General features: G+C 37.6%; 1 protein-coding gene across 1 annotated transcript in view; it reads left to right on the top strand.

Moving 5' to 3' along the window:
* Window positions 1-464: 464 nt before the first annotated feature.
* Window positions 465-13,778, top strand: part of stt3b (STT3 oligosaccharyltransferase complex catalytic subunit B) — a 44,451-nt gene continuing 31,137 nt past the window's right edge. Inside the window, exon 1 of the mRNA XM_053494671.1 lies at window positions 465-967. Coding sequence (XP_053350646.1) covers window positions 711-967 — 257 coding nt within the window. The 5' untranslated portion in view covers window positions 465-710. The remainder of the gene's footprint in view (window positions 968-13,778) is intronic.

Below are 13,778 nucleotides of genomic sequence, written 5' to 3' on the forward strand. Positions count from 1 at the left end.
CTATTTATTAGACAGAGCCATATGAACATTTTGAGCAAACTAGCAAAGTATAACTGTAAATAAAAAATATTTATTAAATAATCAATTAAACATTTGACATCTGTTTCAGGATACAAAATCTTTTGCTGCAGCACAGAAGAACAGACATCTCCCCTCCCCTCTCCAGCTAAATTCATTTATTTAATTGGTTTTCTCGTCCGCGACTCTTTGTGACGTTTGGCTGTACATAGTGTCAGTTATAGCAGTTCGAACTTCGCCATTGGTCAGGTTTTTCTCCGCGCACCTTTTGCCTGGCTTGTTTGACAACTGTCCGGAGTGCCAGCCCAACTGCTATTGGTCGTCTCTGATGTCTATCCGCTGCGTGCTTGGATGTGATTGGTTCGTGTTGTGGAGCGCGTGACCTTCATAGTGTTACCTGTCTCGCTGTGAGAGGCTGAAGGCTCTTCCTAATGCTTCGCGCTGTCCCGCCCTCCTTGCCCCCGCTCAATCTCGCGTGCCGAGCAATACGAGCCGGCTAGCATGCCGCTCACACATTAGCATCGACTTCAACTAAATCTCAGTAGAAATACATGCCGATTAAAAAGCTCAGGTGAAAAAAAAGCAGTATCAGGCGGTAAGCCGAAGCGGTGTGTGTGTGTGTGTGTGTGTGTGAAAGTGTGTGAGCGTGGCCTGTGAGGAAGCTCTTGCTGACCGACACACCGCGGCAGAACATGGCGGAGCACCGCGCCACCTCCGACTGCAAGCACAAAGCGAGTCCGAACTCCAGCGGCTCGCTGTCGGGTAACGGACGAGCTAACACTCCGGCGGCATGCGCAGGTGGAGGCCTGTCCGGCGGGTTAACGCAGCCTGCAGGGTGGCAGTCTCTCCTGTCCTTCACCATCCTGTTTCTGGCCTGGTTAGCGGGCTTTAGCTCGCGGCTTTTCGCTGTCATCCGATTCGAGAGCATCATCCATGAGTTTGACCCTTGGTGAGTAAAGATTAGCCTGCTCAGCTACATGACTAGCTATACGAGCAAAATAACACTGCAAAACTGGGCTCAGCTAAAAGCAAATAACGAATTAGGAAAGTGTGATTTAATAAAATATATATATATTTTGCTTTTAACCTTGTATAAACCGTAACACTCAATTTTTAAAGCTGATATTAATGACCAGTTCAGCAGGTAAGCTAGTGGCTTCTCTATGACGAGCCTTTAGCATTTCACACAATACACCCCGTACAGCACAAACACACACACAAACAGGAGCTACAGACGTCCCAAACCTGGAGAGGTTTATCACTTTATAAATTACAGTTTCCGCAAATTTCTATAAAAGCAATAAAGGCTTTACTTTATCTCACAAGATCAAGCTAGTTGTGGTTATTGCTTCATATGAGACCCGGAAGGATTATTATTAGAGCAGTGCTGTCTGTCTGTTCTGTCATCTTCATCCAACCTGCTTGTACTACAGGACAGCTTTGCGTTCTTATTTAGTCACACAAACTGATGCTTATTAACTTTGACAAATTAACATGGACAAATTGTTAATGCTTGCAAAGAACCTAGTTTGTGGGAAATCTGCTCAAATCTGTGTAAATCCAAGGAAACGAAAAGTCGGTCAGTTCATTGTAGCAGTGAAGATTAATGATTATGCGACATAAATGGATCTGCTGTCAGTAAAATGAATTACTGACCAAATGAAATTTCTGCCATAATGTTTGAGTTGTACTTGCACAGGTTTCACCTCAAAGGCCGCATTGGAATCATTGGTATCAGTATTGCAGTGTTCATGTTAAAGACTATATGTACTACATGTGTGTTTGTATCGTAAAGGTAGTAAGTAGCACCTCATGCGTGCTCAAAAAGGCCAAACATGCTTTGCTGCAAAAGCAAACGTTCAGTAGGAGGAGTTAGACCATATCCTTCAGGGTGCAGTTGAACCTGTATTCAGCTCGACATGCTAGTCTGGATTTTTGTTATTGTTTTCAATAACAAAAATCATAGGTTGGTTACTTGTATCGTAAATTAAATCTAATGTTCATTAAGATGGCATGGCTGTTTGCATAATAAAGTCTAGCATAAAGCAGTAAGATTTTTACAGAAAGTTAGAATACTGTATAATGGAATAGTTATGGGGAAAAAATATATTTTTAGGGATTAAAAAAAATTATGTTTTTCAGTATTTACAGGATACTGTTATAAGTTCTATCATGTACGCTGTGGTAGTGAGTAGACTGGAATGAAAGCGATTTGTCTTTGACCTTTTACTATTTATTATTATTTTAATTACTAATATTATCATTATTAGTATTATGAGTGGGTGGCATTGTGGTTAGCAATTGTGGTCTCGCACCTCCTAGAGAGTTTGATTCCTGCCTTAGGTCTATGTGCATTTACATGTTCTCACCATGCTTGGTGGTTTTCCTCTTTGAAACTCTGGTTTCCTTTCGCAGTCCAAAAACATGCAGATTAGGTCAACTGGCTTTACCTTTTGCCTGTTGTGTGTGCCCTGCAATGGATTGGCAGCTGGTTCAAGGTGAACCCTGCCTTGTGATCATAGTCTCCTGCCATAAGCTCCAGGCACCTGCGACCCTGTACAGGATAGGCAATATACTGTAGAAGACACACTTGGCTGTATTACCAGGCTCCTCAACTGTGTACTAAAGCAATCAATGCTGCTTTAAAAAGCACTTTCTTTGTTTTATAGTTTAACATAAACAAATGTATTTTTGTGTTGAGTGGTGAAGTATATGATTACTGGTTTTCGCTCTTGAACTCGGTTGTTTAGTAGAAAGAGCTTTCTTTGTTGAAGTTGAATGTGAATGATTTGCAACGGGCATGTTATTATACTCTCGTCTTATTTGACAGTCAAATTCAGGTTGAAGGAGGCCACCTTCCTGTGTCATTCAGGAAGTCTGTCCAGTAATGCAGTTTGCATAAGGGGCACTATTTCCTGAACGTTGTAGTTCAGTCAAACCGATTAAGAAGGTTTTAAATGTTTTTGTTGTTATTCTTCTTGTCTCTCTGGTAATGAATGTACAACTACAGGCCTTTGCTATAGTACATATTTCATGCCCTTTTGTGAGTCTGCACATTCACAGAATAAATCCTTAATCTGAAACACTCTGACTTATTAAGAATTATCATGCTGTCCTCATTTTTATTCAGTTCCCAGCTTTGGGAGGTTATAATCCACTTCCATGGCTTAGTACTGACAGCTCATGTTTGCCTTGTCCCCCTTTTTTTTTTTTTTTCTTTTTCTTTTTTTCGGAGTATAACATGTGAACGAAGCAAAGTGTATATATAATATAATATAATGTATATTTCCTTTGTGCATTGTCTAACGATGCTCAGAAATCACTTTAATTCAAGTTATTGATATACCGGTGTTGATTAGTCGTGCAAGCCCTTAGCTGTGGAGAACCACAGTGATGTAAACGTGATCTTCACAGAAATTGACTTGGTTTAATTTGGTGAGGAAGTAATTGATGATCATGGTTTTAGACGAAGCATATTTAAGGGGTGTAAGATAATCGTTAGCTTGTACAGTCTCAGATTTATTTGCATTATAGCAATAACTGAAATTGAGTGTGATGGGAGTTTAAGAAGCAACACAACCTTTTTTTCCTATTTTTTGATGTGCCAGGCCAAATAGGAAAAGTGCTGTCTTACTATGCAGAGAGAGAGGAGACATCCCTCGTGTTTGCAGAGTAATGTAACTTGATGCAAAGCATGCTCTCTTTTTTTTTTTGTATGAAGGGATAATAACCCAGCTTTAAGGCAAACCTGTTCTAAATCACTGACTGGACATCTAGCAATATGCTGGATTTAGGGGGAAAAAGCCTTGTTGACCCACTTAACTGGTGTGTTACTGAAAAAGGCAAGCGGGTGTCTGAAAAAGTCAGATGATGTTGATTATAAATTTTTGCCCCTGTGTGTGTGCAGCTGCTGTTATTAATTTTCTTTCTTACAGTAAAGAGATTTATTTGTTTTACAGGCTACCCTGATCATGGAAAAAAGACATAGTGAATAAATAACATGGGAAAGAGTAGCAAGAGGATGATAAACAAGACCTAGCATGCACATGTTAATAAATGGCCCTTTGTGCTAGCTGTGCTTTGAAAGAATATTCGATTTACATGTGAGCCAACTGCATTGTTGCTCTATGCTCCTGTCACTGACTGTGAGGTCCTCTGTGTTATATCAAGACGAGCATTATAAATTTTCTTTACGACCAATGCTCAAGTCCTAAAACACTCTGCATTCTATAGAGGATACATTCAGTATTCATTAAAATTAGATTGCATGGTTTCCATTAGTCGAAAAGACTGTAATGAAGTCTGAAACAAGCTGTGCGATGTGCAGGCATTAAAGTCAAAAATCCACAAGACACAATTGCATGTTAATCTTTATAAAGAATGTGTAATCTTCAACCCCAGTTTCCAGGGGATGAAATTCTTAAATAAACCTAGCATGTAGCTGTTTGTTGTAATGCGAATGAACTTAAGTTCTTTTAGACATTGCTACTTAAAATGTCTAATCACAGCAATCTGCATGTTTACGATACATCACGCAGTCAGGTCCACGATCTAATGATAATCTGGCTAGGCGGTGTTGTGCTTGGTCAGGGAGCGATACTGCCATCACTAGAGAATGGCTAGTTTTGCTTTCTCGGCTCCTGCCCCCAGATGACTGTGGCTTGGTTAGAAGTCCTGACAGTAGCATGAATACTTTTCTGCTGTGCCACTTTGGATTCTTTGAAATTTGTCTGTTATGTAATGCTGTAAGTGCACTAATGTCCCACACACTACTCACAGGAACAGCAAAAGTGCAGCATTAAGTAACAAATTAGCAACAAAATCACTAATGTGAACTAATCACTAAGCATTAAACATGTATCGATTGCAATTTTCTTGGATGATTCTGGTATAATAAATATTTTTTATTCTTTTTCACGTACCTGTCTAATGATATTGCCCAATTTTTTTTTTGTGAACTAATTGTTAGCATACACAAACATTTTTTAAGCAAAAGAATTATATATCTATTTTTGTTATAAAACATTTAAATAACTTTTCCCCTGTACAAAAACTGCACAAGGCTACAGGACTGACTTGTTCCTGGTCAGAATTTTTTTTTGTACAAATAAAATACAACTGAAAAACTATTCAATGCTGTTCCTCTGCACCTACACCCTTCCTGTCTCTCCTCCCTTTCTGAACCCATCCCATCCCTGCTGTCCCACTGCACTTGCATTCATCCCATCCCTGTTGTCTCTCTGCACTTGCACTCATCCCGTCCTTGTTGTCCCTCTGTGCCCATCCCCACCCCCTGCTTTCCATTTGTGTCTATGTGGTAAACTCTGGGTTTACAATGTGTGCTGCCATGTTTAATATACCGTGCTCATGTAAATAAATTGTGTATGTGTGTGTATGTATATAAAAAATGTCAATTTGCACTGAATGTATGATGTGTAAAATATTCAGCACGGCATGATCAGCGCCGTAGAACCACAGTAGGAGTTGTACTTTTTGTCGACAAAAGAAATTGCGTTCAATAGGCCTGGTGTTATTGTTCTGTCTACAGTTATTTTTGTATTTAACTAGACTTGAATCACTTATTGTTGAGAGCGACTGAATGAGGATTCTTGTTGATGGGCCTATTTAAGTTTAGTATAGGCTGTTTATTTTTTGGGTATTTTGCAGAATGTTTTAGCAGATAATAAAACCCTGTCTGTCCCTTATAGTTTGAGCTCAGTCTGTTATACTTAAAAGCCTTAAAATAGAGAGATCATATTTTTGGTCCATTTTGCTTATTTATTTTAAGAATATTTTTGATATCTTGGATTTAGGATCACTGTCACTTCTACATCGGTTGACTGCGGTTTGTCTTAACATATTGTTAAAGATGCTAAATGTTGTAGAAGCTACAGCCCTTGCATTGTTGTATTGCTGGGTTCTCCAATATTCCTATTTATAAATAAGCATTTCTGTACTAAAATTTGGACGTTACATGCACCTGGTTATTTTGATAGTTGAATCTTCCTTTTTTGCTGTTTTCTGCTTATATACTCGAGTTCTTTTTACCTTTGAGTGATGGTTTGGTTAACCTCAACAGGAGTGTGTGTGTGTGTGTGTGTGTGTGTGTGCACACAGGGAATGTGTGCGCAAATGGCTGTTTGTACCGTTTTAAAATGTCTTGGCCACATCGTCAGCTAACGCAAACACAAAAAATAAAAATTGGTTCAAGGTCTAAAGCAGTACCCAGAGTAACAAGAACATGCCATTTTTTGGCATTCAGGTTTCAAAATGAGTAATTTGACTGTAATTCATTTTTTATGTTCTGTTTGCACTTCCTGTTCTGCTTTTCTAGCGCTCACTCCTGTAGTGCTCTCACCCCACAGCCATGGCTTACATCCACCCTTTTTTCTTCTTCTCTCTCTCTCTCTCTCTTACTCTCTCTCTCAAACATTAAAGTCGTCCAGAAAGCCACAGTTGTGATTCAGCCTTCTATTAATTATGATTATATTTGGTATTATTTAGGATTCAACTATCAGCGGTAATTACACAATCAAAATGTGTTGCTTTGCTTTTTAAGTTCCTTGGAGTGCTGTTAAAAAAAAATAATAATAAATTACGTAGTTTAAATCACTATTTTCTGCTCTTTTGTGATGACAAGATTGATGTTTTATTTCTAGACCTTTTTACCTTGGGTTGTTGCGTTCTGATAGGATGTCAAATAAATGTTAAACTGTCTGCTTGTGAAAAGGGAATGGCATTTGGAATAGTGATCCTCCTACTCCGCATCCATCTCAAACCTCTCTTGCGTGTCAAACTCTATGTAATGTTAGACATGGCCTTCATAATAGACCCTGAGACATATGCCTTAAAATTAAGATCTCTGTCTGTAATCGTTTTTAATGATCTGAAGCTTAATTAACCTTGTGGGTAGATCAAAACGGTGTTGATGGGTCAGTCTTAATCCCCAGTGTTTTCGTCACGTGTGTGCGCGCGCACGCTATTTAAGCTCATTATGAACGTCTCCTGAGTATCACAAGCTTTTCCGCAGTTGGTTATATGGATAGCAGCCTGATTGCTTTTTCCATGCCAGTTATTGCTTTAATGTTGTGTAGGGCTTCAATGAAGGGTGGGCTGTGTTGATGTGTAGTGAAATGGCCAGATTTTAATTAATTTTTTAGCTGTTAATTGGGCACTGATGTGTGCTTGTTTAGACAAGGGGATTCTTTAAGTTCTCAGTTTTTCTCTAAAATCTTCTAAGCTCAGTATTTAGTGCGGTTACTAAACACTTGTTTTATGTACGACATTAAAGGAATATCCTAGAGTACCTCTCTGCAACTGCAGACATATGAACATGTGGAGCTTTATGCAGCTGTGTAATATGAGTGGATCCTCTAAGGCAAGGAGGATTTGAAATCGTATGTTAGATGCATTGCTAGGCATTACCAATTTAATGAATTATGCATTATAACTTTTCCCTGATATATGTAGGGAATTAAGAAATTGTGAGAGTTAAGAAAAGTGGATTTAATAGGATTGAAAGGTAAAAAATAAATATATATATATATATATATATATATATATATATATATATATATATATATATATATATATATATATATATATATATAAATATATATATATATATAATTATTTCCTGTGGACCTGTATATTTAATATCGACTGCTATTTATTTATTGCTATTTTTTTCCCTCACTTAAAATTTTTTTTAAGTTTGAGATGCTCCATCTTGGGTTGAGAGGTTGAAAAGTACTGTGAAAAATCAATAAAAAAATAATAAATAAAATTGCAAAAAAAAAAAAAAACAGTTGCAGTTTAAACTTTTAGAATGTGCCAGTTTGTATTTAAACATATCTAGACTAACAGCAAATAACTGAACAAATGTTCTCATCAAGAGACTGTTCTGTGCCAGTATTTATTCATCATCGCAAAAGTATTTTTAAAATAAATATGCATATATTACATGTGGTGGCTCAGCGTGTTAAGGCTCTGACTTTCAGATCGGAAAGGTCGGTGATTTGAGCCCCAGTTTCGCCAGGTTGCCGCTGTTGGGTGCTTGAACAAGGCCTTAAACCCCGCCTGCTCCAGGGGCGCCGCATAATAAATGACCCTGCGCTCTGACCCCAGCCTACTAACAAAGCTGCGATGAAATGTTTACACATTGTATTATGATTTCAGATGAATTATAGGATTTAATTCCGCTGCACTGATTTTTTTATATTTTTAAAATATTTTTTCGGTCATGATTTAAGATTAATATTTGGATAGTGAGTTTCTAACACTCGCCAGCTAACTTTGGCTGCATGAATGTGGATATTTGTTTTAAATACTCATCTGTAACCTAGCTTTGACCTTGTTAATTAACTACCTGGCTGCCTTTGTTTCTGGTTTGACTGATTTATTAATCTGTCTGCAGGCTAGTTTGCACTTAAGGCTGTCATGTATATCAGATTTTAAAAAAGTCTTAATTCTAGCATCTCTGAAGACTGAAGCAGGTTGATTGATTGAAAATGCATTATTTGAGGCCTATTTCAGCTAGGGTATTAACAGACCTGCTTTAGGGGACCTCTGAGACTCTGCTAAAGGAAATATTAAAATATGATACATTTTAAATGATTATTTTTTTTCTTACCTTTACTTTAAGTACGATGGAGTATACTGTCTGACCTTTGTCTCCAGGTTAGTAAAAGAAGCTTTGATACTTTTTTTATACTGCTGTAAACCTCTAAACCAGATACTTGTGTGTGAAATGGTCCCATTACAATTATTATGGAGGTTTGGAAACCAAAGTGTTATGTAGCAGTGTTTGTGCGAGTAGCCCATTTGCTTACATTTTTTAATTGCTTTACTTCCATTGATTTGTTTCGATTTAACAAATATTAAATTGTAAAAAAATTAAGGTCAAGGTTGTTTATAGTGTTTTTAAATGCAGACTGTAGCCTGCAGATTCTAACATTTGTTTTCTGTGGAGCAGAGCGAAACAGGTGGAGCAGAGAGCTGCCTGCTGGCCGAACAGATTTTTAATCAGTATAGACTTTGTTAATCAAATCAGAATGACAGGCTGCACAGATCGAAATCTGGTCTTGCGTGTGCGAATTCTGTTTTTTAAAATTTTTTAAAGGAGCAAATCCGAGCAGAATCCTTGCACCATGGAGCTCAGTCTTGAGCTCTCATAACAATCTAAGGGTGTTTTCACATCAGGTGCCCGGGATCATTTCCAGGAGCACTCGACTCCCAAGTCTGGTTTGTTTTGATCGGTGAGAACACAATCATTCTGTGCTCGGGAAACGCAAGTGGATTGAAATTGGATATAGAAGCCGATCATACCTGAGAACGGAAGTAGATTGCTGTTTAGAAATGAGATCGTCAGTGTGTCACAAATCTGTGTGCGTGTAGCACGCGATATTCTCTGAACTACACAGCTTCGCTGACTCGACAGTTTTTTTTCCCCTCCGAAATCTCAGTAATATTAGCAATGCTTTCCACAAATGTGAAATATACTGGAAGTGGTAGCAAGCAAAAGGGGCCGGCATTACCTGCAAGCATAAAAGTGTCCCGCTACCTACAATGAACAATAAATACATATGACCTTTTACCACAGTGTTTTTATTTGAGATTTCTATAAATTTATATTTTAGATATTCAACTTTTTCAAACTACCAGTATGTGAAGAGTAAGACAAAGTAAAAAATTAAGAACTAAACACTCTTGTGTATAAAGATGGCACTGTTTGTCAGATCAGTTAGCAATTAAAACCAGAGCATTTTATTTATTCATTTATTTATTTTTGCATTTCTCCATTTTAATTTATATACCCAGTTTTATGGGGTCAGGATTGTACTATGTAGACTTGCGCTTACCCATATACTTGTTTTCAGCACAACTGAGGCAATATGATGAGAATTTGTATTTTATTTTAACCAGCTATAAACATGACTGAGCAAATAAAAAAAGAAATATAGTTGCAAGCAACCTTGAGCGGCCCCAAGCACCGTCGCCACGTGTGGAGTGCACCACGCAACCAGTGTGTTTTTAAGCATGGTAAGACCTACAAAAAGCTCAGAATGCTGGGAAAAAAACATCACATTGTGATGTCCCTCATATAAAGCTTATTAAGGTTATCATTATGACAATATATAATATAACTATATAATAATATAACTAATTTAGGGCTGCAACAACGAATCGATTAAAATCGATTACTAAAAGCATTGGCCACGAATTTCATAATCGATTCGTTGTGTCGCACGACGCAGAGACATGTAATTATTAAAAAAAAAAAAAAAAAAAATTAAGTCTCGCGCACTGATGCTAGTAGAGTTTGGTGCCTCATATACATGGTGGAGCAAAAAAAAAAAAAAAAAAACGAGCAACAAGCAGAGGTAGAGGAAAGATACATGGCGGAGGCAGAGAAATACGTAATTGGGTAAATGTCTGCCCTGCTGGGTCCTAGTGCGCACTTTTACTGGTATAATCAACACCTGTGCATGCGTGTACTGTTTGCTATAACACTGTGACTGTGTGTGTAAAACATATTTTATTTTGTGTCTGTATGCTGTGTACAGCATGCGTGTAAAGCAAAAGCAAGTCTCATTAGAGATGTAAAAAATCCATGTTCTCTCTCCGCGCAAGGCTTAGCCTGCTCTTTGCCTACTGTGTGTGTCTGTGTGCACGCACATCATTGGACACTGTGCCACACACACAGACCCCTCCTACTTTCACCTTTACAGACAACTGAAACACTTCTCTGTTGCGAAGTCGTAATCCGTAATATTATGCTCGTAATCCAGGGTTCCATGTTTGTGCACATTCTAAAGATTTTGGTTCTGTTTTTAAATAAAGGGTTGGAAATGAATGCTTTTAATGTGTGTGTTAAAAAAAATCCGATTTATCGACTCATCGGAAAAAATAATCGACAGATTAATCGATTATTAAAATAATTGTTGGTTTCAGCCCTAAAGGATTTAATATCCATTTTGTGGTATAAGTTAAGGGCTTTCACACATCACTATCATAGCAATGACGATGACATAATAGCCATGATGTCATCGTGCTGATGTCATAGTGCTTGGGCCCTAATAATCCTTAGAAAAACAATAGGGCCCCTCGCACAATGAGACCTCAACACTGTCATAGTGCTTGTGCCCCTTAAAAAAAATGTATAAATTCTTACCAATAGGGCTGTTCACACACTGACGAATTAGAGGTGATGTCATTGTGCTTCACAATATCACTTGTTTTTATGGTTCTGTGACCCAAATAATAGTAAGGGAGCAGAGAGCAATCATTCCTGGGCACAGTACATATCAGCTTTGCATAAAGTAAAAACACCCTAAATAAATGTAAATGTAATGGTTACATTAATTGACAGGCTTTAGTTTAGCCTAAAATAGTTCTTATATAAAATAATCATTTTGCATCTATAACTGACTTAAAAATGCTTAAATTATGCATGATGACTTATATTATGTAGCACCAAGAAGCATTTATTTTATTGGTAAAAGTCAAATCTAAGACGTTTCACTCAAGAACGTTTGTGTAGTAAGTCTGCAAATAGCTTTACTGAAATTTGTAAAATCTTTTACTCTGCACTTTTTGCCTCATTTAGATAAGCCCTGTTTACTCTGTTTGACACGTTATAAGTCACTGATGGCTTTTTTGTTCGAGAAATCGAGTGTGTTTAATTATGGCGTGTTTACTCTGTCTCAGTCCTCTGCATTCAAAGTACATTTTCTTCCTTCTGATGGTGAAGACGTGTAAAGTCATTCTTTTTATTGATGTGCTCTTGCCAAAGGACAAGCTCTTTTGTACCCATTTGGAAATCTGTTGGAGATTGTTTCTCAAAGCTAATCACTTATTTTATGGTGACTTTCTAGGAAATTAACACCAAGGACATGAGGCATAACCGCACTGATTGCTTTTCTCCCTTCAGGGATAGAGATTAAAGGTGTTTTATTAAATGTCTTAATCAGTACTGGTCTGAAGTAGCGAGTTTCCTTTGGTCATGACGATAGTGTTGTCTTGATTTGAGTTTTGAAAAGTGTTTCCCCCTTCATGTTGTCGCGCTTTGTGTTATATATTTGGGAAGCAGAAAATCGAAGGAATTCTTTAGATATGATGCTTCCCAACCCCCCGACCCCCCCCCCCCCCCATCAGGGTTAGTAAAAGTGTGGTCATAATTAAAAAGATGCAAAATTGCTTAACATGTATAATGAGTGACAAGTTTAGTCGTATGCTTCTCTCATGAATGTTCATAAACTTACTCACTTGCACATCATTACTTGTTCATATTCTAACAATTTTTTGTGACAAGGATTGTGGAAATTATTTTTAGGAAAAGAGCTTAAGTTTTTCAGGTATAATAATATTTATAATCATTTTTTTTTTGGGACTAAGTTATGCGTTTTGTCCATTCTGCGTGTTACTCTTATAAATCACATTGACCTTTCCTCTGCATTTCGTGTTCACACAGCATTTTCACAGTCTCCAAACACAACACTTCACACTCCAGCGGTGAGTGCTCATTATGTGCATTATGTCAAGTGCAGTAATTGCTTTAGAGGATTAAACCAGTTGGTTATGATGTACTTTACAGCTTATCAACAGTTTTCGTCGTTACCATGAGCTACCTTGGCTGCATGAGTGCATATGGAGGTCTTTGCTAGACTTAGCACTTAAGAAACTAATGCAGTTTCTGCAGCCAAAGTGTACATGGAAATCAAACGTCTCCATGATGGAAATGGCAAAACCACATTTTATTGACTGACTAGATCCAGGAAAAAGTAATGTAGTTTTTCATGCTAAGCTTTTCAGCTTTCAGCATTCAAAAAAATAAAACATAAGTGTATTAACTCTCGACATGCACCAAGTTCCCGTTAAAGTGCCAGTGCATGGAGTGGGGCTGTATGCTTTTGCAGTCATCTGATGTATTTATGCTTCATGCCAAACATAAGCTTCTGCTGGAGTCGGTCAGTTTGGTGGTGGTGTAAAAAAGCAAAGAGGTACCTATAACTGGTTTGACACTTCAGTTATAGAAAAATATAATTTTTCCACTAAGGAAATGGACTTGCGTCTCTTGAGTGATGATTTATTACATGAAGAGTTCTGCTTCATTCGGCTGAGACTTGGGTTGGATTTATTTCTTGGCCTCTCTAGTGGATTGTGGTTTTTCTGCATTTGACAGTTTAATAATGGTTGATCTTTTTTTTCCCTGTTAGGAACAAAAAAGAGAATAATTCGGTTAAACATTGGGTAAATCTCAGCTTTTGGGAAAAGTAGGTGGTTTTATAGAGACCGCTGATTTTGGTCAGACATTATTTGCTTCTGTGTGACAAGAAATGTGGACTACCGAAGCACTGATGGACAAATCACTAACCCAGGACAAATCACTAACCCAGGACAAGTTAATTGTGTCTGGTCTGCTAGTTTTTATTTGTAGTCGCTTGGCAGATAAATAGGTTCAGTGCACTGGTAATAAAGGTCAGGAAGTGATTTTCCTTTTTTTTTTTACAGCAGACAGAAAATAAACCTTTTGATAATGTATTTGCATAATTTTCCTCATTTTGATGCAGTGATCCTTGATACACAGTCATTCATTCCTCAGATTTTATTTTTTTTTTTGAAAAAAGTGAATAGATGACGGACTATTCTTGCAGAGGCAGAAGCATGAGTGCAAGACAAAAAAATGCATTTACACGAACCCTAATATTCCACTAATATTATGAATAAACACATTATTTGAAACAGTTTCACCCAATCTG

The sequence above is a fragment of the Clarias gariepinus genome, chromosome 4 (genome assembly GCF_024256425.1).
Source record: "Clarias gariepinus isolate MV-2021 ecotype Netherlands chromosome 4, CGAR_prim_01v2, whole genome shotgun sequence".
Taxonomy (NCBI): Eukaryota; Metazoa; Chordata; class Actinopteri; order Siluriformes; family Clariidae; genus Clarias; species Clarias gariepinus.